Source organism: Molothrus aeneus, chromosome 14, assembly GCF_037042795.1.
Source record: "Molothrus aeneus isolate 106 chromosome 14, BPBGC_Maene_1.0, whole genome shotgun sequence".
NCBI lineage: Eukaryota > Metazoa > Chordata > Aves > Passeriformes > Icteridae > Molothrus > Molothrus aeneus.
In genome coordinates this window covers 2,406,975-2,434,205 of record NC_089659.1, presented here as the reverse complement: position 1 = coordinate 2,434,205, position 27,231 = coordinate 2,406,975, and the positions used below count along the sequence as shown (strand labels likewise).

The following is a 27,231-nucleotide window of genomic DNA, read 5'->3' as shown; positions in this document are numbered from 1 at the left end:
ACCTGATGAGAGGTAAGGACACTACTTGAGACAACAAATTCCCTAATCCTGCAATTGTAGAATATGGATATATTTTAAAATAATAATGGTTTCTCTTGCATTCATGAATTTCCCCAAAGTTACAGTAAGGGGAGGTACTGGCCAGCTGGGTATGGTGTGTTTGATGCCAGGGGATTCCAAGAGAGAAGGGATTTGACTGCAGATTGATGTTTAATGTCACCCAAACAATGAGTGCCCTGATGAACCCTGAGGGCCACGTTTGTCTTCTGGCTCTGGTGCTCCTGAACAGGACTAGAAATGGAGTTCCAGCTTTTTTCTGCAGTTTTCCTGTCATTTAAAGGCTTGGTGAGACTGATCCAGCCACAAGTTTTGTCTCATAGAACTCCCAAGTTCTGTGTGTGTAGAATTTCCACAGGCAGTGCTGCTCCCACCCCCAGTTCCCACCCAGTTTGCACCTCTGCTGCAACAGGAATCTTCTTGATTCAGGAGCCCTGAGCAAGACAACCAGGGCTGTTTCACTATTTGAGAATAACGTTTGCAGAGCAAAATTCCAAGAGTTGTATCTCTTATAGCACCCAAAGACCAAAAATGCACGTGGCTGCTCAGGAGGACCCTGAGATTTGGAAGCACTGGGAGTGGCTGTGGCTGGAGTGATGCCAAGTGAGCCTAGAAATGAAGGACACTCCCTGGGGGTTTAGTTGGGTTTATTTTGCTCTTGCAGGCGGCCACAGACAGGCTGGAGAAGAATAAATAGGTTAAAGCAGAGTGTGGCAATGACAGAGCCCCAACATGGAGATGCTTGACCGTGTAACCAGAGTGCTTTGTCACTGTGCCTGATCCCTGTTCAGGTCAGCACTAACCTAAGCTGTTGGCCAAAAAGCTTTTTAAACATGCCCTCGACCAACTCAATAGTAATAAAATGTAAAAAAACCTCTTGTAATGCCATAGAGTCATATCCAGTTGTTCCAAGACTGTCAGTCTGTCCCAAAGTACTTCTGTCCAAAGTGTGTTGGTGCAACAGGATGCACTTCTGTAGTTAAAATGGTGATTTCTGGGAATTCCTGGATGATGGATTTGGCACCTTGGAAGAGACAGCAAAGGCAATAATGACTACAGTGCTTCAGCCCATGTCAAATCATGATCAGCAAAAGTAAGTCAGGCTCTGTGCTTGTCTCCTCTTCCTGTTCCTGCCTTAGCTAACCATCTATGAGGAAAACTGCCTGACTTCAGGGGATTGCTGTTTTGGGGTTTTCTTCTTTGGAATTGCCTTTCCCATACACCCATACTCCCAATTAAAGTGGCTACAGGTTGCTCTGCAGCTCAGCTGAGTTTTTTGATAGCAACTTCTGCCAGGGCCAGTTCTAAGACAACACACAAGATCCTCTTTCCTCCCAGAGAAGCCAATGTTCCTCATTTAGATCCCCTTTTACCTTTAACCTGCAGCCAGGCCAGTTCTGTAGCTCACTCCTGGTGTTGCTCTGGTTCTGGAGCAGCCCCACATTCCATGGTCCAGAGGAACAGCTGGCCTGGCACTGCTCTGTGAGCCATGGACTGGCAGTGCTGCAAACTCCTGCTTTTAGGAACACTCTCCCATTTGCAGTTTTGCCACTCAGTCCCCTCCTCACTGCCCACCCCAAACACGGCGCTGTCTATGCTCACTCCTAAAATTCAGCCAAAAAACCCCAAACCTGCTCTGAGCAAAGCGCTGCTGCCATGGCAGAGGCACAGCTGTGCCCTGCCTGTCCCCTGTGTGACTGATGGCACTGTCCCCACAGCCAGAGCTGTGCTCACTCCTGTGCCCCCACTCACCGTGAGGTGTGGAGAAGAGGCTGAGCAGGATGATGACGCTGGGCTGGACCCCGTGTTCCACCAGCACCTTGACAGCCTCGATGACTGTGTTCCCAGTACCTGGGAGGCAAGAGGGGGAGAGAGGGTTTAGGGGCATTGCCCTGGCTGATGAACTTGTCCTAAGCTGTCTGAGAATACCTGTGGTACTGCTGGTGTGACTGAATGGTGACTCTGTCCTTTCCCATGGGAAAGGCATCACCTCTGCATGTACTCCTTGTTCTCCTAATTGTCAGAGTGGATAAGTAACCTCATCCCAACAAACTCCTTATTATATGAATCTAGAAATGTCTCATAACAGAATAAGAAAAATACTGGTTGAGTCTTTTCCCAAGGTAAATTTCATATAATTAAATTTATATCCAATCTTAATCTCAGCCTTTCTCCCAAAAGCAGCTATGCCCAAACGATTGCTCTGCATTCACACTGGTGCAGCTGAGAAATGTGTGTCCTGACACAGCCTGACCAGTTCCCTGCTCTGTCCCCTGTGTCCTGACACAGCCTGACCAGTTCCCTGCTCTGTCCCCTGTGTCCTGGCACAGCCTGACCAGTTCCCTGCTCTGTCCCCTGTGTCCTGGCACAGCCTGACCAGTTCCCTGCTCTGTCCCCTGTGTCCTGACACAGCCTGACCAGTTCCCTGCTCTGTCCCCTGTGTCCTGACACAGCCTGATCAGTTCCCTGCTCTGTCCCCTGTGTCCTGGCACAGCCTGACCAGTTCCCTGCTCTGTCCCCTAAACCAAGCAGAAACCCCAAGCAGAGCCCCAGTGAGGACATTTTCAGTCGGTGCCAGCTCAGAGGAGCCTGGCTGTGGGTGCTGGGCACTCACTCAGGATGGGGTACATGAGCAGCACTTTCCTCCTGTAGATGTCGGGGGGGAACTTGGCGTAGTACACCTTGGCTCGCTGCGTCTCCTCGTCGCTCTGGATCAGGATTTTCCCGATGCGGATGGAGCGGCAGCAATCCCGCAGGCCCTGCTCCATCGCCTCCCCTGCAGGGGCAGCACAGACACAGCAGCACATGGTGACACTGGGCAAGGGGCTGCAGGGACAGGGACAGGCCCAAAGGGACAGTCCCAGATGGATAGTCCCAAATGGACAGTCTGCAAACGGACAGTCTGCAAAGGAAGAGTCCCAAACAGACAGCCCCCAAAGGAACAGTCCCCAGAGAGACAGTCCCAAAACAACAGTCCCCAAATGGACAGTCCCCAAAAGGATAGTTCCAAATGGACAGTCCCAAAGGAACAGTCTCCAAATGGACAGTCCCCAGAGGGACAGTCCCAAAAGGAACAGTTCCAAATGGACAGTCCCCAGAGGGACAGTGCCACCCCTGTGCTGGTGGGCAGTTCTAAGCATTAAAACACCTGAACTCTTCCCCTTTTCCCCTGTTTACAGCAAACTGAGTCTCCTTGGTGTTCCCGAGCCCTGGGTTTGGTGCTCCCAGCTGTGCTGAGCTCTCACAGGACAGAGCTGGGAAGGTCAGGAGGGGCAGGTGGGGTTTGGGGACACCCTGGTGACAGAGGGTGGGGCAGAGGGTGGGGCCAGAGCTGCTTTGCCAGCACAGGTGCCAAGGTTTGCCCAGCACCGGGCACTGACAGGAGCGTGGCCGGGGTGGGGCCCTGGCTCTGGGCACAAGAGGGAAACAGGGGAGGGCACTTGGCCCCTCCCAGGGAACAGTGCCAGGGAAGGGGCACAGGAGAGCTGTGCCAGCCACTTGGCTCCCTAAAGGGTAATGGGAGATAGTCCTGGACATTCTCTTATCAAGGATACCCAAGAAAGAATTTGGGTAAACCTCTTGTTGCACATCTTTGAGAGGAAGTTGCTTCCAGGTTTCCAAAGCATCTAAAGTGTGTCCTTCAGCAGCACCTACCACTTCTCATGATGCTGACCCCGCAGTTTCCCTTCTCGAATCGGACTCCTTCATACTTGTGTCCTGTGAGGAAAGAAACCAGAGCTCAGAGGCTGCTCCCTTCTGCCCTCTCTGACAGAGAGGAGATGGTCCTGGTCTGTCACTGACTGATGGGAACAGATGTGACACCAATCTCAAAGGTGAAGGGGCTGCTGTTTGATGTAAACATGAGCACAGGTAAGGGATGGTGCTCCTGGGTGTGTGTGTGAACTCTTGCTTCTGCAGCTGACAGTTTGCAATTCATCATTTCTCTAAGTGTAAATAAAGCCACACCAATGCTTTCCTGCAGAGTGGGAGTGTCACCCTGCAGGAATGCAAGTGGAGCTCTCAGGGGGAACAGGACTCAGCTGGTGCACGTCTCACAGGGGTGCTGTGGGTCACACCATGGAGATGAGCACTCAGCAGCTGCCTGAGTGCTGCACATCTGAGGATCTGTAACCTTACAGGAGGAACCACAACTCCTGCAATGGTTTTCTCTAGTGCCACTTTGCATTTCCTGCTTATCCTCACTCCCAGCTGGCCCCAGTTGCAGGGCCTGATTTAGGCTGGCAAAGCAAAGCTGCTTGTGCCAAGCACTTTTTCCTTGATGGGCATGTGAAATGTCACAGTTTTAGTTCAAGGCTGTGGTGTGGGCAGGTGAACTGATCTTGCACATGCACTGGTACATTTCCATCATGGTTTTACAAGCTCACTGTAATCCTCAGTGAAATGACAGTGCTGACTGTTTTGCTCAGTTGTGCTGTTATGTGCCTTGAAGCTTTCTAAGCCAGCAGGGACAGTCACTGCCCTCCTCAGAGCTCCCCAGGGAAGTGTTCGTGGCACCAATAATCTGAGATACACCAAGTCTGTCAAAGACCATCTGGATGTTGCAGGGTTCAGTTTTAGGCTGTTCTCTGAGCAGGGAATTGGACTCAATGATCCTCTGAGTCCCTTCCAGCTCAGGATATTCTGTAACTCTTGGAATAATTCTTTGTATTTTGATACCAGTTCCACCTCCAGTCCTACCCAGGCCAGGGTGATTTCCCACATACCTGTAGGAGTGGTCACAGTACATTCTGTGTAGGGCAGTTGGTTCAGTCCCTCTTCAACCACGAGTCTGATCTGTGGAACCAGGGAGATGGGTCAGCTTAGAGGGATTGAGATCTCTGGAGATAAGGCACTACATGGCAGCAGGAGTTACAAGGACTGGCTGAGGCCAAAGGGTCTAAAAGGGTCTCTTTAACAGCAATTAGAGACTGGATTTAGAGACTTTTTGGGGGTGAGGCATATGTTTTGGCCACAAATCAAACAAAAGCATTGCAGAACAAAATTGGAAGAAGAGAGGGGTTCAAAAGCAATCATAAAACTGATTTTATTTACATCTGGTCAGCAGAGGCTTCCCAGACAAAGTATTCTCAACAGATGAGTGAGGCACCACTGTAACTCCATCTGCTGACAGGAAATCCTGGTGAGGGAAAGGTGCAGTTCCCCCTCAGCCAGGCTCTATTTTCACATCCCTGTTTCTAAACTAACTAAACTAACTAGCTAGCTGGGCTGCTAGAACAGCCCCAGAAGCTGCAGCAATGCACACACACCACCAGTGCCCAAAGGCAAGTCAGAATCTCTTCATCACCTCCATCTCCCAGCCCCTGCCAGCTCTGGTTTCCAGGTGGTGCTGCCAGTCCCTGCACTTTGGCTGGTCCAGGTGGAGGGGCAGCTCATGAGCCCCCAGCCCTCCCCTGGTGCTGCCCTGCAAAGCACCAAACATCCACTGCAGCCACAATGAGGGACCTGGAGGGTGCTCTGGGGATTAAAGATGTGAGAATTCTCTCTGTTCATGAGCCAAAGATTCACAGCTCAGAACTGCTCAAGGAAAGCTCCTGCCAAGCAAGAGCTTGAACTAAAAAATCACTGATAATTCAAAATGCACTGTGGGATGGAGAGTGAGGCAATGCTCCTGGGATGGAGCAGGTGTACTGCTTTACTGCTCACCCCAGGCAGTTCTTATTGCAGAGGGCAGCCTGGAAGGTTTTCCTGTCCTTCCATTCTGCCCCAGTTCCTGGCACACAAGCAGCCTCTGCTAGAAATGGTCCCTTACATTTATAATCTCTCTTTCAAGGTAGTTTTAGTCATTTTAGTACAATTTTTTCTTCCTAGAGCTGTGTTTGTGGCAGCCATACTCAGAGGTTTTGGTCAGTTTCTGGGACATTTGTACCCAATTTTATTTTATGTTTTTGAACTTAGTTCACCAAAAAAAAAGCCAACCTATTTGCCAGGTTTGGAAGAAAAGCCTTTTTCATCTTGCTGTAGTGCTGACATTGCTCCACATAATCTGCCAAAAGTTTGAAGTAATCTAGTAAAGGTTTTATGGTCCAATAATCTCTGTGATCTCCCTACACTTATCAGTGTTTTACACAGAGGCTGGAAGGATTCTTTGTAAACTTGTCAGTGTTGATAAAACATTTCTTTTTGCACTGTGCTTCCTGCCACCTCCACACTCAGGGATTCATTTCCTCCTCTTTTCTCTCATGCCCCAAGAACCAGCTGCTCCTCTCCCAGAGAGGTGGCTGCCATTGCTCAGAAGATCAAACCAGTGCTACTACAGCCCCTCATGAAACAGGAAGGTAGAAAGGTCCCAAGGTAGAAAATCCCCCAGCCCATTATGTGTGGCTTTTCTTGGAAGCTCAAGAGGAGGCAGAACATCCTCTGCATCTGCACAGCTCTTTGCAGCTCATTTGGAATGCTCACCCCCTGAAAGAGGCAGGAGGGCAGAAAGGTGAGGTGACCTGGTCAGTGTTACCCAGGAGCTGCTGGTAGGGCTGAGAAATGAATTCAGGGCTCCACCTCAGGCCTCCAGTCACCCCCAGAATGTGCCTCCTGCTGCAAAGCTGTGACAGCAGCTCAGTGCCTCCAGTGTGGCTGCTGGGATCAGGGGAGCTCCTGCCCAGAGGAGCTCTGTGCCCTTCCCAGCACCTGCCCCCAGCTCCAGCTGTCCCCAGTTCCACCACCAGCAGCCATAAGGGCTGATTTTCATCTCCCATGCCAGGAGCTGCTTCTCCTCCTTCACAAACACCACCCAGGTTTGTCCTGGTCCTTCCTCCTCATGACTTTAACCCCACTTCTTTCAGCTTCAGGATCACAGCCCTGGCAGTGGCATTCAGACACTCCCTGCCAACCTCCACCACCCATTAACTCCTTTTTCTCACAAGTATCTTCAAACAATTCCTTTGTGTCATCCCCTTATGTGTGAAACAAACTGCCAGAAGAAAAAACTGCACCCCCAGAAATCCATCACCTTTAGAATCCCTCCTTAAGGCCTCTCCCTCCGGTGACCTCAGGAGACACTGCCCCAACAGCTGCCAAGGCACCTGAACTTCATTCTCCTCATTCTCCTTCCCAAGTTTAACTCCATTCTCATTTCCTCACTTCAACAATGTGCATTTTCTTCCCCTAGCATCCCAAACTTTTCTTCAGGCATTGCCTCTTGCCATTAAACTCTGTTTGCTCTCTGGGTGGAAAACATGGCAAGTCATAACTGTTTGCACCTTGCCAAGTTTAGTACAGAGCAAATTCCACATGAAATTAGAACTGTTCTTTGTCACACCTAGGAAAATATTCAGAAAATGAGAGCCCTACATATTCTTTTGTGCAAAATTCCTCCCACAAAATGGCAAACAGAGGAGCAGGTTCTGTGGCAAGGAGCTGCAGAGGCTCTCTGGCTGTGCTGGCCAGCCCATAGAGGACACTGCTGCAAGGACCTGAACTCATGCCTGGATCTGCAGCTTCCAGCAATGAGAGGGGAAAAAAAAATCAGTGTTTGCCTCAGAACAGGGCAGGACACCCAAGAAAGGTGAGAAAGTACATGGAGAAAGGTCCTTCACACTAACAGTAAGGTACTGGAATGCAGGAAACACATCCTCAGGAAGGGGAAAGTAGGGGGGAAAGTGGAAAGCCATGAAGATAACCAGCACTGCAGTCACTGCCTTGGCTTGTGGTCATATCTAAACCTGAGCAAGCCTGGATTAAGCTTGGGCTCATCACAAGCCTGCTGTGGCTGTATCTGTGAGTGGTCTCTGGACTATGCTGGAAGGGGAAAACACCTCCCTGTGTTAATGAGAGTGGATTTGCAAAAAGCAAACACCCTTGTGGACACAAGTAAGTGTGTGTAGTAGCAAGTGCTGGGGTTTTCTTGAAGCTTGTAATTTAAATGAGATAAAGGCTACACTCCCAGCAGTCTTTGTTCTGACTTACTAAAACATGTGAAAACTTCAAACTGCTTTGTCCCTGCCAGTAGCCACCATATGGCTAAAGACAAATCCTCCATGTGGATGCACCCAGAGCTAATAATCTAATATACACCAAGTGCCAGGAGGCACTGCTGCATGCAGGCAACTGCTAACATCTAGGCTGTAAGAAATTGTACTGCTTTGTTCACAAGATCAAAAGTGCTGCTTCAAACTAAAACTCAATTATCTGCAACCTCTGTGCATCTGTTTTTGAACAGAATTTTCTTATTACTGCAGGTCTCTGTCCTCAAGTAGCTGTGTCTGGTAACACCATGGTTTCTGGAACCTGTTGAGATGAAACAGTCAACAGAAGTCCCTATACAGAGAGTTGCAGTCACACAGCAATTTCCTTTGGGTAGAAAAGTTGCTGTCACACCACCATTGCTCTGTCCTGAAAGAGCCATTTCATGGAAGAGTTACAGTACAATATCAAGAAGCAGAAATTCTTCACCTACCAGACGATCAGCAGAAAATACGAAGTCTCCTCTACTGGATTTCCTGGAAAAGGTAATAATTTACATTTTAAATTGGGGAATAACTTTAAGAACATTGCTTAAACACAACATGAAATACTGTATTCCAAGGCAGTTCAGAGAAAAGTCTCCTATCATATACTGAATTTATGCCAGAGGTTTCCTGGCTGGTGGCAGAGATGCAGTGACCCAGCACTGGGCTTTGGCTCTGTACCAGCAGCAATCAAACACAAGAGGATGGATGATGTTCTCTGGGTTTCCCATGGTACTGCTGCTCCAGCTCAGTTCCCAAACACCTCCTGAGCTCAGATATTCCTGCACTCCCTGCAGCTCTGAGCAAGTGAGCTTTGCTTGCCTGTCCTCCAGTCAGACAGAAACTGTGGGGCAATGATCATGCAGGTCCTTAACCCAGGGCTGACAACACACCTGATAAGCAGGAGACACATCCTGTCTTATCTAGAACTCACTGAGTGATTAGACCAGTGAATGTGAGGTTAAAGTGAGCAGGGATTAATGAGCATTCCCATGAAAACACCTCTCTGCCTCTTATTAGTTTGGGTACAACCTTTTGCTGTGTGCCTGTGTGGCTTTTGGCCCCTTCAGAAGGCAAAATGAAAGGTTAAAAGCCTGAATTTTAAAAGCAGCTTTAACACCTTGCTTCCCATGCCAAGAGCAACTCCCACTACACAGAATAGGAGACACTTCTGATCAAGGAGCCAGCACTCACAGGACAGTGGCTTTGAAAACCCTCAGACACAGCACCAACATGGTAAGAGGTACTTTTAACTGAAATGTTCTATTAATCCCTCTCATGTTTTCAAGCCCTAATACTCTGCGTGTCTCCTTAAATACCATTTTGTATTTAATCCCCAAGATTGTGAGCCACCTCATGCTTACATGAATGAAAGTCAAAAGGTTTGCCTGCTCATTGCCTAGGAACCAGTCACTTATTCCCACTTAAAAAGAGGTTTTAAAAGAGCAGTAACTTAATCTAGTTCATTCCTTGCACTAATAACACACTGTTAAAATACTGTTTGCCTTTTTTTTCCCCCCTTCTTTCTGGTACTGACAGGATATCCCTAACTTGCTGCTATTTTGACATTAATTAGACAAGCAATGCTCAAAAAGACCCCAAAACTGGGGGAAAAAAAACCCAACCCCAAATCTGTGCAATTATATGACCTGATTTTATTAAGGTTTTTGGAAAGTTTCATACTTCTATCTGTGGTGTAGATAAGTATTTTTAAAAGAGGGAAGTAGCAAAGTGGCATATCTAGGTTCTTCCAGACTGGCATTTCAGAAAATTGAGCTGAATTTCACAAATAGGTGTAAGACAGACCCAACAATGTCCAGACCACAGCTTTGACTGCAAAGTGCCAACGTGTTCTGAGTGAATACTCTGAGATATTAATGCAGATTATGAGGCTTTGCACCAACTCCTCTGTCCTTGCAGACACAGATGTTCCTCTGCACAGTTCACTGAACACCCTTCATTGGTCACACCCGCTTTTTGAGAAGGGGAGGGCAACAGAAAATGACAGTGCATACAAATAACAGTAATGCAGAAAATGTCAGACCTTGTGTACAGGGGCAGCTGGAAAGCTGAGACCACATCTCAAACCCCACATCCTGTCAGAATTGCCAGGGGCAGGAAAAAAAAGGGGCTTATGTGAAAACACTGTAACTGTTCTTCCTAAATGCCAGCTAGAAATACATAAAGCAACAATTCATGTCAGACTAGAAACTGTTTCAGCTGCTTCATCAAGTAACAAGACAACATCTAAAAATATGAGGCATGAAAACCTAACTTGTAGCAGGAACATTGTGTTACACAATAAAAATAAGTTTCACTTTGTTTCTGAAGGCAGGGGAGTGTGGCTGATATCACAGTGTCTGTCTTGGGAGGTGGGAAGAAATGGGTTTTTGGGGACTGGACTGTAATATAAAGTAGCTGCAGGGTTTCTTGCTCCTTTAGCACTTGGTGCTAGTGACAAACACTGCCAGGTCTGCAGGTATTGGGGCTTCAGGAATTCCTGTTTCTCTCATTTCCTCACAGAACCTGTGGAGAGACACCCAGGGTGAGGGCCAGGCTGGAAAAAAGCCACTTCCCTAGAGAGGATTTGTAGAAGGTTTTTTAAGAAAACTGAAGGCACTGGATGACCTGCTGGCACTCAGGGGGATGAGGTACCTGGGAACAGATCCATGTTCTACCTGCAGCACTTCAGCACTTAATGGACTGCAATCTTTAATTATTTCCATGCTGGGGCTGGGATGCAGAGGGATCCCACCCTCCCTGCCTGCAGCACAGTGAGTTACACACTCCTGAACCCCCTGCTCTGTGCAGCAGCCACACATCTGCAGCCACTCTGCCATCTGCATTTCTATGTTATGACTCTGCTCCTCAGGAACAAGAAGCTTTAGTAGAATGTCACAGAATGATCTCACCCAACAGGAACCTTAAAGTACCTGGATTTAAATTGTAGCTCCTGTTAAATCATGAGTTAAAATGACACTGCCAGCTTGAACTAATGAATTTTCTTCTATATAAACACATCACTGCACTATTCATTTCAGCTTCCAGATCCCTGGTTCACATCTGAGGCTAGAAATTACCTTGAGATCATTCCCTCCTTGTAAAGAGACTGTGACTGTTCTAGAATGTTCAGTACTGCAGGGCATCAGCTCACATCCCATCAGAGCACTCCAAGTCCATATCCCACTCAGCATGAAAGGCACCCATTAAGCACTTGCTGAGCAGAAGAGGACAAGGCTGAGGGAAAATGAGGAAACCAGGCACAGTGAAGTTGAGGTGATCCATCCATCTCCCTGACTCTGGCACACAGACCAGGCTCTTGTTAATTTTAAGGAAGCAAAAGTGCCATTGCAGTCTGCCAGGAGGACATCCCTGTCCCAGCCAGCACCTCTGAATCCCATGGGACACCATCACCAGCCACATGAAGGTGGGTTTTTCTTTACAGTAATACCAATTGAAAGGCCATGATTTCTTTCTCTGAATCCTCTCAGGAACAAGGAAAGAGCTTTCCACTTCTCTGAGGAGCTCATGCTATGGACAAAACAGAGTCCTAAAAGCCTTCTGCATCTGGCTGACCAGACCTGAGCTCCATCCCAGCTCACTGGGATCATCTATCTGAGTATTTACCCCTTCCTCACTTACAGTAATAGTCCCAAATTGACTGGGTTTTTTCCCTACTTTTGTTGAATTTCTCACTCCCCAGCTTGCCTTTTAATGTCTGCCATTTTCAGGTATTCCTGTATTTGGAACATCCATCCTCTGCAGCATTGAGGATTCTAAATATTCTCCTTAAGTTAAGGTGTTACCTGTTCTTTTTTAATCCAGAAAGTCTAAGTGACAGGGCTCTAGCTGCCTGTAGATGACAGCTTCTCCTTCTTCCCAAGTACTGTATGTCAAACACCTCTCTATCAGCTTAAATTGCATTTTTGACCAGTAGCTGCTCTGAGCCACATTGCTGCCAGTTCACAAACACAGTTCTGAGGAGGAGGAGTTTCTTTTAGTACCTGGTTTGAATGCTACAGTAGCTACAGAGTTGTCCTAGGGCAGACTGCAGCTGCCCAGGGAAAGGTTAATGAACAGTGTCTAAAAAATCCTTTTTTCCCTTCAGCATCTCTATGAATGACAGGTATGAAAACAGGCCAGTCCAAGGTCTCTTAATGAGATGCAGCTGAATTCCTGGGACAGGACACAAAAATAATATTTCCCTACTGTCCTTACCTACAAACCCAACCTTTCTGAGCAGGCTGGTACCTGATTTTCCTCACTGGTTGGGAAGGGAGCTTGGAAGTGACAGTTCCATCCCCACTTCCAGGGCAACATCACACTCAGAATAAAGTACAGCCTGCAATTGCTGCAGCTGCTCTGAGTAATTCACTGTTTACAAGTCCTATTCTAGACTTCCTCTTGCCAAACTCTTGTGCAATAAAGCAGATGTAATTCCAAAGAATGTCCTTCAAGTTAAAATTGCAGCTGCTGCTTTCTGGATAAGCTCACTGTAACCACAAACCTCTTAAATGTATTTGAAAGTGGTCAAAACCCATGTACAACAAAATAATAATAATAAAACCCCTGAGTAAAGTAATTACATTGCTAGTATTTGTCTAGACATCAAAATTATATGGTTTTCACTAACCTCAACATCTTTCAGAGGCTATCACCAAGCCTAGTTTGGGTTCCCTGTCTGTCTCTCTCTGCTTAGCCCACTCCCAGCTTCCTTTTCTGCTCCACAGAGAAGCTGCCAGCTGGGTGTTCTCACCTGCACAGATCTTTTGGGTGGTCTTGCCACAAGTGCCCTCCTTACATCAAGACTGCACTGCCTCTGGTGTTCCTGCTGACAGGTTTTGTTTTTCCCCACAATGCTTTGAAAATTAAGGAAAAGCCTCCACAAACTAGTTAAGGTAAGGAAGATCAGCTAAGTTAATAAAGTTAATGGAGGTACTGTCTTTGAGAAATGGTGATCAGTTTTGCATTAAAAAATTAATTATTGTCAGCTACAAAGTTGGGCCTCAAGAATCAGAAAATAGCAAAACATGGACTATGCAGATGGACAGACGTGAAACACAGCATGGAACAGTGTCTCTGCAATGACTTATTGCAGGTGTCAGGAAGCCACTGTGCCACAGGAAGAGAGGGTTTTATTCAGAACCTGATCACTCTATTAACAGACTTGGTTTCACACCTCTTTGCTGGTGGTTCTTGCAAACCAGTAGTTTTTCATAAATAGATGGATGCTACTGAAGTTTGTCTTATGTTGTACGCTATATTTAATACCTTCCACTAGCACCTTCCCAGTGCTGAACAAGCTACAAACGTGATCAGTGGGAGGGAGGGATGTGTTCAACACCTGAGCTGTGTTGTGGAACATGGTGCTCACAGGTATCTCCAGGCAGAGCCTGGGAAGGGCTCCCTGCCCCGTGCTGCCTGCAGGACGCGATCTCCAGAGAGCGGTAATGAGCCCCAGCCCGCCCGCGGCTCCCTAGGGTACAGCCAGGCTCCTTTCTCCAGGGATTTCCACACATTGATTGTACTGCACGCTCCTTGTGCCGATGATGTGGCACGCAGGCTCCGAGCCGCCCGCAGGGCGGAGGTGAGCAAACACCGCCATCAGAGACCGTCCAAGTGTGTGAGGGGTTCAAAGCCCGGCCGAGCCGCTCGGTCTCGGGCAGCCCCGCGGCGGGGAGCGCAGGGAGCCCCCGGGAGCTGTGCGTGCCCTGCCCTCGGGCCCGCCTCACGCCCGACATGGCCGCGCCGCCAGCCCGGGCGCTCCAGCCGGCACACGCGGCACGGCAGCGCGTCCCGCCGGCCTCGGGCTCGGGCCTCGGCCCGCCGGGACCCCGCAGGCGGCACCGGGCAGCCGGCACCAGGGCCCGGCCGAGAGCCGCTCGGCGGGGCTGCGGCTCCCTGAAGAGGGAAGGATGGAGCGAGCGACAGGCGACGATCCCCCTCCGCTCCCCGGCCCGCCGCGGCCCCTCCCCAGCCCACACGGCCCGGCCCGGCGCGGCCCGGCGCGCTCACTTGTCCCTGATGATGGTCTGCAGCTCCCGCAGTTGGTCGTTCATCGGCAGCAGCTTCAGCTGCGGCCCGATGGCCGGCGCGCCGCCCTCCCCGGCGGGGACCGGCGCCACCGCCACCACCCCGTTACTGCTGCTGCTGCTGCTGTCTGGGCTGGGGCAGCCGCTGTCCTCGCTGGGCTCGGCGAAGCGGATCAGCCGGGAGCCGCCGCTCGCCGTGGCCGTGGCGGCCGCCGGCGGCTCATCCTGCGGCCGCGGGCCGAGGCGCTGGTTCTGGCAGGGCATCGCCTCCATGCGCCGGGGCCGCGCCCCCGTGCGTGCCGCCGGGGCGGGGGAAGCGCGCCCGCCGCCCGCGCTCCATTGGCGGCCGGCGCCGCCGCTCAGCCCCGCGGCGGGAGCGCAGCGCGGGGGCGGGACCGGCACCGACCCTGCCCCGGCCCCGGCCCTGCCCGCGCTGCGCGCTCCGGGACAGCCCCCAGGAGCTGAATAAAAGCATCCTTTGAGTCGCTGTTTTTAAATTGAGAAAGGAGGCCTGTGGGGGTTAGAAAATGAACAAGGGGTTTTGACCCCTTTTTTTCTTTTCAGTAAATATGTACAAATCATTGCCAGGACCTTACACATCAATGCCAAACTTTCCAAGGGACACCCATGCAAACACTAGGACAGGGAAAGGACAGGACCTCTCTGCCAGAAATAATCTACAGTCTGAAATTCCTGGCTTCTTGCTTTGTGCATTTTGGGCATCTAACGGGAGGTGGAGTCCCAAAGGGCCCAGGAAACAGCTCCCAGGAAAATGCAGCCCCTCCACTGCCTGAGGGCAACAGAGCACCGAGAGTCACTAAAGCCCACGAGACTGACGGGAGATGAAAAAGGAACCGGATTTCATGACTTACTGTCCAATACTTAATGAAATACTTGAAGACTGTTGCAGCAATATACAAGCAATACAACAAAGAATAGGCTAAGAACAGTAGAAAGAATTTGTAGTTAGAAAATCCAATGCAGTTATTCACCCTGGAGGACAAAAGCAAAGTTGAAATCAGGATTGGTGCAGCACACGGTGGTTGTAACACAAAGAGCACGAAGCAGTTTTGTGGGTTTGGAAGCCCTGGGTCACACAACCGAATTTGCCAACGAGCAGCTCCCCTTAGTGGCCGAAAGGGAACAGAACCCACGGCTCCGCTTTTCCCTCCAACCCTTCCCGCGGGCCGAGGAGAAGCACAGCTCCGACTTTTGGAATTGCTTTAAGGTTGGTACCACAGCTAAATGGGTCACAGAGGCAGCAGCTCGTTCCTCCTGTCTGCCTCTTGTCCGCCAAGGAAATCTGAGCCGGGAGTTCTGTGCTGCTTTATTCCTTTGCAAACCTCAGGAGCCACCTCAGCCCTGCCTGTTTGTTACACACAGCCCAACTCACCCCACAGCTGGTTGGAATTCTCCATGCACAGGACAACTCTAGAAAGGAACACGGGGGTGTACAAAAACCCCAGTGGGTGTTTGTGTCAGAACTCAGGTTTGGAAAATCCTCTCCAATTTTGATCAGCAGGAAGGTTCAGGTAGGGAAATGTTTGTGTCGTTTCTGAATTCTTAAATCTTCTCTTTTTTTAAGAAATAAAAGGAGGAATTTAAGAAATTTAGTGGCAGCAATTCTGGAAAGTGTAAAGCTCAATTATTCCATGCAGCTTTCTGCACAGACAGGCATATAGATGTGTAGCAGTATATATATATAAAGAAGGCTTTCTTTTCCAAAAAGTGCCTTTATAAAAGAGAAACTGATTGAGAAAAGGAAGGCAGGGGCTCACCCTCTCTCCTCCTCCTTCCTTTCTAGGTCATGGCATGTGATTCAAAAGCAACAGTGTGCTGTGGGAAATAACCCTGAGCCTGCAAACAGTGAGTCCTTACTGAGCCCAAAGCCATTCCTGCAGAAGAAAGCTGGAATCATGAGCTGCACACACTGAATTTCTCCTGTCCTCTCTGGCACACCTGTCCAGCCTTACAGCTTTGTCAGGAAACCATCCCAAGCCACCCAAAGCAGCAGTGCAGGCTGAGCCCCCAGCTGCAGACAGACTCCCCCTGCATCCCTGGCTGTCTGCATCCCCCCTGAGCTCTGTCTCAGAGCAGCTGCAGGAGCAGAGCTGATGTTCAGCCCACACCTTCTCTTTGCCCCCATGCTCCAGACATACCCAGGAGATGCCCGAGGCTGTCGCTGACCTTGAGGGGAAAGACAAATTTCCAACGTGCCCGACAGAGCTGCGGAAGGACCGAAGGTGAGGAGGGTCCCTGAGGAGTTTCCAGGCTTCTCCATTCCTTGACAGGCTCCTTGCTCCACCAAGCACCCCAAAGACACCCAACCCTGCCTCACAAGGCTAAAAACCTCCTTCTTCAAGTCAGGCAGTTCCAGCAGGGTCACAGCCTCTGAGGCTCCCCTGGCCCCATTAAACTGAGCTGCTCACGGGCTCTGGGCCCCCAAATCTGTCCCTGCCTATTCCTTCCTTTCTCCCACCTTCCTTCCAACATCTCAGCTTTAGATTGTAAATCTTCCTTTAAACTGTGCATTTCTCTTACCAGTTTCCATGGCCAAACCCCTCCTTGGTGGTGCCTTCTGAGCAGGAGGAAAGGAAAGCTCCCATTTGTGCCTGGGCCAAGGCAGCGCTCTGGGGACAGAAGGCTCTGTGTGCCCTCGTTCCCTTGGCAGGAACAACAACCTCAGCCACTTTAGGGGAGGTGACTGGATTAGCAGGGCACAAAGGGAAAAAAGGGAAGAAGAAAAGCAACCAGTAACAGCCAAAAAGTCTCAGGCATGGCCTGGTGTATTTGCAGTGAGCCAGAGCACAGGTTGGAGCAAAACCTGGAGAAGGCAAAGGGATCAGGACATCACAGAGCCACAAACTGCTCTGGATTCACTGCAGCTTGGATCTTCTCACAGGCAGGAAATCCATGACCTGGGCAAGGCTGGATGCCTCTGCTCTGTGCTGGGCTGATGTGCCCCTTCAGTTGTTTCTTCAGCACTTTAAGGGATGGTAACTCCACCACTGTCCCGGGAGATTCCTTCCAATGCCTGACCACATTTTCAGTGAAAACAAATGGACATGTCGTTTTTGTAACACAATCAAACACATTTAAAATACAGCTCTTTTATGCTACATATTTAATTGGCTGTGAGATATAATTCACACTGCATTTCCAAAGTGTGTGCAGCTGCTCAGTTCTTAAATGCAGGGTCTAAGGATTAATAGTTCATATTTTTCTAGAAATAAGTGCAACAGTTGCTAAATCCAAAAGAGCACTGTGCCTTTCAGCATGCATTCTACTTGCCAAAATTATTTTACACCTCTGGAAAAGGGCTTCTATGTGCCCTTAACCTTTTCCTCTTTTTCTATTTTTATTTTCTTTGCATTACTTTGTTCTCATTAATTTTCCCTCTTGCTTCATATACTTCCTTGAAGCATTCCCCTCCTTGTGTTCATACCCTTCCAATACCATTGATTCTAAAAGATGTTTGAATATTGATGCTTTCCTTTTTCCTGTAGCCTGACTCCTGAATTGATTTGGATTCCCACAGCCCTGGGGGACTTTCTTTTAGGCTGATGCCTGCTACAGCTGGAACTGCCAATATTACCATACAGAACAGAAGTTTCAGTCTCCCTTTGGAATACTGATTATTTGGAATTCAGTGTTGTTTCTTACCATTTTATAGTAAAGATAGTAATTATAAATCTTACTTCCTAGAAGATATAAGTACTTATTGCTAGAAGTGAAATTCATTACAATCATATTAAGCACCTTTAATGAGAAAGAAGCTAAGAACTTCAAGAAACTCTAAATAAAATATTTTTTCACCTCCACAAGATGGGTGTTGTACTTGTGTTGCTGAGCTGCTTCTGTAAACTTTTCTAGCCAAAAAACTAACATATTCTCATTTAGAACACTGACCTTGGTCTCAAACCCTGGTTTGATGTCTGCACAACTCCTGGAAAAAGGCCAGATTAGACATCTTTTAGGATTCTATTCACAAATCTCCTTTGTGGTGAGTTATTTCCATTACTGGAGTTTCTATTTCTTCAGCTGAGCTGCTTCTGTCATCTTTCCAGAGTGCCAGGTCTGGAGCAGGCATTGATTTGTCTGTCTCCAAGGAGATCCTCTGCTTCCACAGCTAAATCTGCAGAGAAATAGATATTTATTTTGTGGTGAGCTACTTTAAACAGTGTAAGTTCATAAAACTCCTCTGTTGGCTTTCTGTGTCTCTATCATGAGCTCTGTTCCCCCTGGTTCAGTCACTCTGGGATAGAGGTTGTTACTTCTAAAGGAATGTGGGCTCTTTTCACCCTGTGTGTCTCAGGCTTTGAGCAGTGCCTTGTGCAGGTATCAGTAATCTGGGATCACATAAATAAAGTGGTATCAAAAGGAGAAAGAGAAGATCAGAACTGGAAACAAGACTGAAATATTTGCAGGAGGAAATAAAGCCAGTAGTGTGGGAGAGTTATTAAAGAAGAAAGAACAGCTAAAGTAAAATTTGCAGGGAGAACACTCATATCAAATACATTACATTTGGAAAAAATAAAATGGTACATTATCTAACAATGACAAGGCTGAGATGATGGAGGGGTTGTGTGGTTTGACAATAAATGTTTGCTGAGGGATTTGTAAGTCTCCCTTAGAGGCATTGGAGCTGTGAGATCCTGTGACACCACAGTGCATGCTGCTGTTATCCCTGTGCAGGATGTTCCATGTAGCATGTGTCCAAAGAGCCTGACATGGTCAAAACACATGGTCAAAACATTTCACAGGGCTGAGAGCCTGTGCTGTGTGTTGGATTGGCCCCGAAAGCATTGCCTGTGCACACAAACACTGCATGAAACCATTGCAGCATGTGGGGAAATTGCAGAAACATTTGAAAACACTCCAAAGATGCTGCCATGCTGGCCAGCCTGTCTGTCCAGGCCATCCCAGACAGAGCTGTGATTATCCTGTTTTGCCTGGTCAAACTTCCATGGAGAGCAGAGCATAGGGGAGGAAGGGGATGTACAGAAGCCAGAAGCCCAGAATTCCTGTTTATCCCTCTGAATGATGCCACGGGGGGCACTGTTCAGAGCCAGCTCTGCCAAATGCAATTATGATGAAGAATTAGATTAGTGCCAGAGAAATGTTGCCCCTGTCGTTTGAAGTGGATCCTGGTCAGGAGCAAAGTTGCGTATCAAAGTACAGACTAGAGAAATCCTGCCTCATTAAAAATCGACTTTAAGCCAATTGTCCTCTTCCTTTCTGTCTGTCTGTCTTTCTTCCCTGCAAATGAGCTTACAACTCTCCCTCAAGGCAAGAGCATCAGCAGTCAAGCTCTGGTAGCTTTGAAGAAATCTTTGTGTGATTAGAAATGCCACACAGAGTTACAGCCTTCTGACAGCTCTGCATGCCGATCACATGGGAGTATATAGGCCACTGGAAATGTAATCCATGGCATAGCTCTATCTTCCTAAGTGGGTGTTTAATTAGGAACTGTACTATTGCTGCATTATTCTGGCTCAAAGGAACTGTGGCTGAGCTGTGTGGGCTGGAGGAGGCCTCTGAGGTAGCTCAGAACTTAACCCTGGGAAGGGTGTGCAATACAGGATTAGGTCTGGATGGAGATGTATCAACCCACGTGCCATCCACACCTTCCCCTCTGGCCTGAGCTCCCTCACAGTGCTGGAGCCAGGGCTTTTCTGTGCCCCAGGCAAGGAAACTGCCTGGGCAGCTGCTCTGTGGGGGACCCAAAATCCAGAGAGACTGTGTGCCAGCTCGAGCACCTCTTTCTGTCTGCAGTGATGACAGTGTCCAGCTGCATCAGGACAAAATGTGGGAGTGCTAGCAGCAGCTTGGAAGGAGCACCCTGCATGAAGTACTGACAGAGCTGCTGACCACCATGAACCATGCTTGCAACTGTGTAGTTTGTGCTGAGGACACCCATATTCCAAGAGAGCAGTGCCTCAAAGAGAAGGCTTTTATCTGCACAGTCAGAACAGAAAGGCTTCTGAGAAGGGCATGAAAGCCCTTCATTCATTCCCTTGTTCATTCTGGCTTAGAAGGGCCTGGTTAATTCCCAGCTCGGCAGAGGTGTGCCTGTCCCCCTCAGGGCACCACGGCAAGACTGAGAGCAGCCCCTTCCTGGATGCTGTTGTGGGACTGAGGGCAGTCCCTCTCACTGTGTGCTTTGGTAGGGATGTGGGCTACTCCTCTGGGAGGTGCCATGGTGGCACTCAGGGACACTTGAGACACCATAGCAGGGCCGAGGGCTGCTCATCTCTGGGCTCCATGATGGGCCAGAGGGCAGCCTCTCGGAGAGAGCAATGGCAGGACTCAGGGCTGCTCCTGTCTGTGTCCAGTGGTGGGGCTGAGGGCTGTCCCGCTTTGGGCACCATGGTGGGGCTGAGGGCTGTCCCGCTTTGGGCACCATGGTGGGGCTGAGGGCTGCCCCTCTTTGGGTGCCATGGTGGGGCTGAGGGCTGTCCCGCTTTAGGCACCATGGTGGGGCTGAGGGCTGTCCCGCTTTGGGTGCCATGGTGGGGCTGAGGGCTGTCCCGCTCTGGGTGCCATAGTGAGGCTGAGGACTGCCCTGCTCTGGGCACTATGGTGTGGCTGAGGGCCGCTCCTCTTTGGGTGCCATGGTGGGGCTGAGGGCCGCTCCTCTTTGGGTGCCATGGTGTGGCTGAGGGCCGCTCCTCTTTGGGTGCCATGGTGGGGCTGAGGGCTGCCCCCTCAGGGCACCATGGTTCAGGATACCTCCTTTCGTGGCACCATGGGGAATGAGGGCAGTTCCTCTCAGGGTGCCATGGTAGGGTTGAGGGCTGCCCTTCTCAGGTGCCATGGTGTATCTGAGGGCAGCCCCTGTCAGGGTGCTATGGTGGTGCTCAAAGCTGCCCATCTTGGACCACCATGGGGCAGCCCCTCTCGCAGAATGCCAGAGGGAGGGCGGGGCAGCCCCTCTCACAGAATACCAGGGGGAGGCCCAAGGCAGCCCCTCTCTGCCCACCACGGTGGCTCTGAGGGCAGCCAAACTCAGCTCCCGCCATAGCACCGCGAGCCGCCTTCCCCTCAGGGCAGCCACACCCTCCCCGCCCCGCCCCGCCCCTCCCGCGGGTCCGCCACCGTCCCACAATCCCCTGCGCCCCGGCCCTCGCAAGATGGCGGTGCTGGGGGCACCGCGGGGCCTGGCGGCCGCAGCCTCCCGCAAGCGGCGGCTGCTGCTCGCCCTGGCCCTGCTGCGCCCGCCGCCCGCCGCCGCCGTCGCTTGCTTCGCCGGAGGAGCGGTGGGGAGCGGGCGGCGAGGCCCTCGAGCCGCCCCGGGAGGCGTACAGGTGTGTGGGGGCGCTGGGGCGGGCGGTGAGGGGCTGAGGGGGCTGAGGAGGCTGAGGAGGCAGAGGGGTGGGCGCTGAGGGGCTGAGAGGTGGGCGGTGAGGGGCTGAGGAGGCCCCGGTGTCCGCAGCGCTGTGCGCCGGCTCTGCGAGCACCGCCCGGTTCGTCCTTGCCTGGCCGGTACCGGTGCCCGCCGGGCCGGTATCGGTGCCCGCCGCGAGGGGTCCGGTGCTCCCGGGGGAGCGGGGACACTCGTGCGGAGGGGCCGGCGGTGCCGTGGGCTCTCTGTGGGGACAAGCATTAGAGCCTCAGTGTCTGTGAGCGGGTGCTGAATGCTGTGTAGGGACCGACTCGTGCTCACGGCTGATTCCGCCGCTACGTGCGGACAGGCAGTTGGAGTTGGAATCCCTTCTGTCAGCTATGGGACGCTGGAATATGTCCCAGTATATTATTTTTTATTACAAGTAAAGTATTGAGTACTTTATCTCAAACTAAGTCCAGCTTTCAGTAATTCACGTGCATTTTTCAAAGTGGCTTGAGGAAGTGTATCCCAAAGACTGAGGGAATGAACTTTCATAAACTCAGCTTGTAATTGTGTTTGATAATAAACTCTTTATCCTCTCAGATTGCTGCTGTTTATGAGTAACTTTTCTTTGTCACCCACCTTGATTAGTTTTTCCTGACAAGCAGAATCCTGTCAGGGACTACAGTCAACTTTATGGTACTGGATGAGATGAGCAGGACTGAAAGGGTAAATTTTGGAGGTTTTAATTTTGAAACTTGTGCAAGAGGCTTAGAGCTAAAGTCGATGCAGATCAAATATTTTCCCCATGTATTTGCATACATTAAAATACACCTGAATACTCAGTATTGTCTGGTGTTCCTGGAGACGAATTTCAGCTGTTAGGGAACAAACAGCAATGTTATCATGGTGATGAATAGAAGTATTAATTATATTCCTGCTTTCCTTTATTTCCATGTGAGAAATGCCAGTCCCTGCTGAGCAGTTTTAATTGCCACGTGTCACTAAATGTGGATTTGCTGAACTAGAAAGTTAATACTACATCTGTGGGATATATATGTGTGTGTTCCTCTCTTTGGCTTTTTAATTTCTAGGCATTTTGTGTTAGAAAGTGGTCAATGAATGCATTTTTTAATGATCTGGTAATGAATTTTCACTTTTGCATCAAGCTCTACTTGGCTGAAAATTAGATTTCATGAAATGCAAGAGCATTTATTTTATTAAACAAAAACTCTAACAGGAGACTCGAACTGAAGTGTTCTGGGATTTTTGGTTATAATGCCTTTCAGAATTTTGGGACATGGTTTTTCAACCATTTAGACAAATTTGCTAATAGAGGAAGATGTGTTTTCCTGACAGGAAGGACTCTCCCTGCTGTGGCACACTTACAGCAGAGCTCCTCAGTGCTGGGAGTGAACTCCACAGTTCTGCTTTAATTGATGGAATTACACAAATAACAGAGGTTTGTGGCACCAGAGCTGGATCAGTCAAGAGTTGTGCCTGTTGCAGCTCAAGCTGGTGAACAGGACAGCCATAGCTTAACTCCTGAGGAAAAATGGCATTAAAGACAGGAAGAAGCTCTGGTAAAATGACTGTAAGAGCAAAGTTGAAACCATTCTTTTTCAAAAAGTTAATTTCAAAGACTTGGCTCTCATCCTTCCACTCTGCTTTGCATTCATGTGGTACTTGGTCTCCTCTGCATAGCTCCATGTCCATTGTAGGGTTTTTTTTAAGCTTACAATTAATTGTAGGCCTAATTGTATTACAATACAATATATGTATTTTCTATGGCACTTAGTACCATGAGAGTAGAGTGGAGTTGTTTGGGTGTTATTGCAATACAGATTCAGATATTTTTTCCCCCTCACACTTACATTTTTCAGTAGTTTTGATTAGAGTCTTGCTTTTCTGAATACTAAGCCACCTAACATTTATATACTGGAGAGGAAAAAAAATCTAAATTTATGGAGGGGAAAAACAGGTTTCAGGAGCTGGGATCAGGCCTCCTTTTTTTTATACTGAGATCAGCCTGAATTTCCATAACCACAGCTCCTTCAGTTCACCCTCCTGTGGCTGGAGCAGGCAGGGCTTCCTCATGTCAAAACTTGTGTTTGGAATTTAGGATCTCTGCTGAGTAGAGAGCTGGCACATTGGCTTGGTAAACTTTATGAGTAACTGAATAATTGCTGTTGGGTTTTTTCCTAGGAAACTTGTGGGGCTTTTTTTGTTGTTTGTTTGTTTAGGTTTTTGTAGAAGTTTGCCTATATTCAAAATAAAAGCAATGACAAATTCTGTTCAGTGTAAATATGGAAATGAAATGAATCTAAAAATTAGTTAAATTAGCTAAATGGAAAGCAAATAGCTTTTGATTGGAAGGGTCAAACAGCCTTTAACTAAGGAATTACTTTGCTAGGAATCTTTATAGCAGAGAAATACATTGAGAAGTTTCTTTGAGGGAGAACTTTGGCAGTTGTAGAAAGCAGGGCTGTGTAAATTATTGTAACTGTGACAGTACAAAATAGAGGCTTTTTCCTTCCATTATCTTGCCCTTCCAGCTGCTAGTGATAAAGAGCTTGTTCTTCTGCATAACTTAACATCCTTGCTCTGGCAGGGGTTGCAAGAGAAGTTTCGGGTGTTTTTGTTACATTTAGTCATATTTTACATTGTATTTATTTCTTTATTTTCACCTGGAGCTTGGTCTGTTCTGGAAAATGGCACTGGTGTTTATTGTCCAGACATTTCATGTGTTTGTGTGCATTGTTAAATTCTCTTCCCTGGCCTCTGAAGGTGCAGTTGGACAGTCCCTGCCAAACCTCACTGGAAGTACCTGCTTTGGAAGGGGCTCTTTGAAACTCCCTGCATTTTCAAATCCCTTGAGAGGGGTGTTGCTGCTGAGCAGGGCAGCAACCCCACATGTCTGCCCATAAAAATGGAATCTGAAATTGCTGTGAGGAAGGATGCTCCATCCTGGAGGTGTTCAGGGCCAGGCTGGCTGGGCTTGGAGCAGCCTGCTGTCCTGGGAGGTGTCCCTGCCCATGGCACAGGGTGACACTGGATCAGCCTTGAGCTCCCTTCCTTTGCTCTGTACACATCCACCCAAGTGCCCAGAGCAACTGCACATTGGCCACTGGTAAATGGAGCTCCACTTAAGTTTGTATTCTTCATTCTGGTGGCAGTTTAGCCTATCTTTAGACCAGAATATTTTCACCTTTTCCTCTCATTTTCCTCCACTCTTTCCTATGTATCTTTTCATTCTTGCCCTGTAAACTCAGCAAGATTAACTGTGGGACTTCAATGCTGCAGAAGAACTTGAATCCCACCTTCAGTTGTCTTTTCTGTTACAGTTAGTTTAAAAAAATCCCCATGAGATGAGTGCAGCATGTCTGGAACACAATGTATCATATTCCAGAGAGAAGCTTCTAAGTGTGGGTTTGACCTTGCACAAGTGTGTTTAATCCCTGTTGTTTGTTTGCATTTGTAGAATTTAAACTACTACCCACAGTCATGACACTTCAACAACATGACTTTTATGTGCAATCAGTACTAGACATCTGTTTCATCCTTTAGAGTTTATAGAATCATATCCAAAAATACATTCAAAGAACATAATGGTGCAGAGTCAGGCATTCAGGAGTTAGGAAATGCCAGAATTTGAGTTCCCTGCATTATTTCTTAAATTCTGAAATAAGCAGGACTTGCTCCTGGTTTTTTAAAGCAATAACCTGCTTCTTTTATGTGTTGTGATTAGATTAAAGGATGGCTTCTCTTTGTAGCCTTAAAGCTCCTGGGAGCCCTGGTGAGGGAGAGTGGAGTCCTCAGCGTTCCTGCAGGAGGTGTGGAGAGTGGCAAGGAAAGCTGCAGCCCCTCTCATTTGGGCACTTCTGCTCTCTGTGCTCTGATGGTCAGAGGAACTACCACAATTACCATACAGAAATTGTTCACCTTGTTTAACTCTTGCTTTCTTTGCTCAGATTTGTTTTTAGCAGGAGCTGGAGAGAGGATTGGAACCTCCAGTCTTCCAGGCTCAAGACTGAAAATAAGAACAGGTTTTTCTGTGTATCTTGTGCAAAACCTTTAATGCTTTTGGTGACTTAACCCCATGACAGTTCATAGCTTCAGTCAAGAAATCAAGCTATTTATCTAATGCAGTAATTGAGACCAAATTTGCTGCTGTTTCAGTAGAAGTTGTTTCTGTGATGTTGTTTGCTTCATATTTCAGTCAGAAGTGAACTCTGAGAACTTTGAGGTCAAAAGAGATGGATTTTTAGTAAGACATTTCTGTGTATGTACATTTCTGTCCTGTGTATACACTTCAGAAAACAGTAATTAGCTACTTCCAATCCTGCTGGAGCATATTTTTTTCCATTCTATTTTCTGTTTATGGCACTGTCAACATTCCTGTGGAAAATGCTTTGCTGTAGATGGAATCCTCTGTGCTGACACAAAGTGCATCTGCAGGGAGGTGCTTTAGAAATGCAACTCCTCTGTTTCACCCAGGTATTGGAAATATCAGGATGGTTCACCCAGGCCAGTTAGCTCTACTAAATGCAAAATGTGTAATTATGATGTTCACTCTTTCTCTGTATATAATGTCATATAATAGAAATATTTGGAATAGCAGGTCCATGTGATAACTTGTGGAGAAATGGTTTTAATTCTCTTTGAAATGACTCATGAAATTATTACTTGAGATATGTGTCTTAGGAAGAAAAGGATGTTTAAGGCAAGTATAAAATATACAGTGGTGCTGCTCTTTGTCAAGGTTAAAATTACCTTTTTTATGATCAAGTCCCTTTTTTTTTTCTTTTTTTTCTTTTTTTACTGTTTGTCCTTTGCCATGGGCTGGTGAGCAGCTCTTGGCTCTGTTCTCTTGGTGTGATTGTTATACAGAGTGAGGTTAATTCTGTCACAGAGCAGTGGAAATGTGTTGGGTCTGTCTGTCTGTCTCTGCCCCGACACGGGTAGGGTGGTTCTTGGGTGGCACGCGTTTTAAAGGACAAGTCTGGACTCTTCAGCTTTTCGGTCTTCGGATTGTTTATTATTTCTTATCTACAAAATTTTCTGTCTGCCCAACAGAGGTCTGATCTGCAAGCAGTCACAGGCACTCTGACCACCCACGGGGCGGTCATGTCTTTTTATACTAAAATCTACGTACACAATATTTACCTTTATTTTCCAATACTTTTCACCCATGTTGGCAAGTGCACCTTCACCATGAACCAATCCCCAAGTGCCAACATCACCACAGGAGATGGAGGACAAGAAGAAGAAAGAAGAAGGACGAGACACGCCCTGATCCCTCCATCTTGTCTCCATAACCCCCTGTACCCAAAACCTTAAAATCTATATTTCACTTTCTAAATGTGTCCCTTTTACACCTTTTACTCTAAAGTGATTCTCTTGTCCTCAAACTCTTGTTATTTCTGCGGATGGATCAAAATCAAGCCACCAGACACTTCTGGCAACATTCCAGGATTTTCGAGACCCCCAAGGGTTCTCCTGGCATCTCTGGACATCAGGAATGATGTGCTGAGATCCCACAGAAATGGGGCACTGAGTGTCAGGGCTGATGTGCACCCCCAGTGCTGACCAGGAGAGGTCCCTGTGTTTTGCCATGGGGAAGCACTGCCAGCCACTCCCTCTGAGGAAAACAAACGCTCCTTTTCAACTCTTCTGGGCCTTTATAACATAAAAATGTGGATTGCCACACGGCAAGGTACCGTGTGGGACGTGGTGCAGCTGGTGCCAGCTGTGTATTGCAGGTTGAGGTGCATTGCAGGGTCTGGGAATATTGCATTTATTGTGTCCTGATAAGCAAGAACTTGCTGCCAGCCCTGCTCCACTTCTCCCA

At 48.4% G+C, this 27,231-nt stretch overlaps 2 protein-coding genes across 3 annotated transcripts in view; one reads left to right on the top strand and one right to left on the bottom strand.

Annotated features, from left to right (window-relative positions):
• Positions 1-687: 687 nt before the first annotated feature.
• On the bottom strand, positions 688-16,698 carry UPRT (uracil phosphoribosyltransferase homolog). 2 transcript variants are annotated; one of them, XM_066559715.1, is made up of 7 exons: positions 16,595-16,698; positions 8,471-8,513; positions 4,782-4,851; positions 3,712-3,774; positions 2,672-2,833; positions 1,810-1,908; positions 688-1,081 (listed from the first exon to the last, which is right to left on the bottom strand). In XM_066559715.1, the coding sequence occupies exons 1-7, from the start codon at positions 16,657-16,659 to the stop codon at positions 975-977; spliced, it is 609 nt and encodes a 202-aa protein (XP_066415812.1). In that variant the 5' UTR covers positions 16,660-16,698; the 3' UTR covers positions 688-974. The 2 variants fall into 2 exon arrangements, with proteins under 2 accessions (XP_066415812.1, XP_066415811.1); XM_066559714.1 differs by lacking the exon at positions 16,595-16,698 and adding an exon at positions 14,037-14,331.
• A 4,488-nt stretch (positions 16,699-21,186) lies between these two features.
• ABCB7 (ATP binding cassette subfamily B member 7) overlaps positions 21,187-27,231 on the top strand; it is a 41,856-nt gene continuing 35,811 nt past the window's right edge. The window contains exon 1 of the mRNA XM_066559339.1: positions 21,187-21,360. Within this exon, the coding sequence (XP_066415436.1) occupies positions 21,187-21,360 (174 nt within the window). The remainder of the gene's footprint in view (positions 21,361-27,231) is intronic.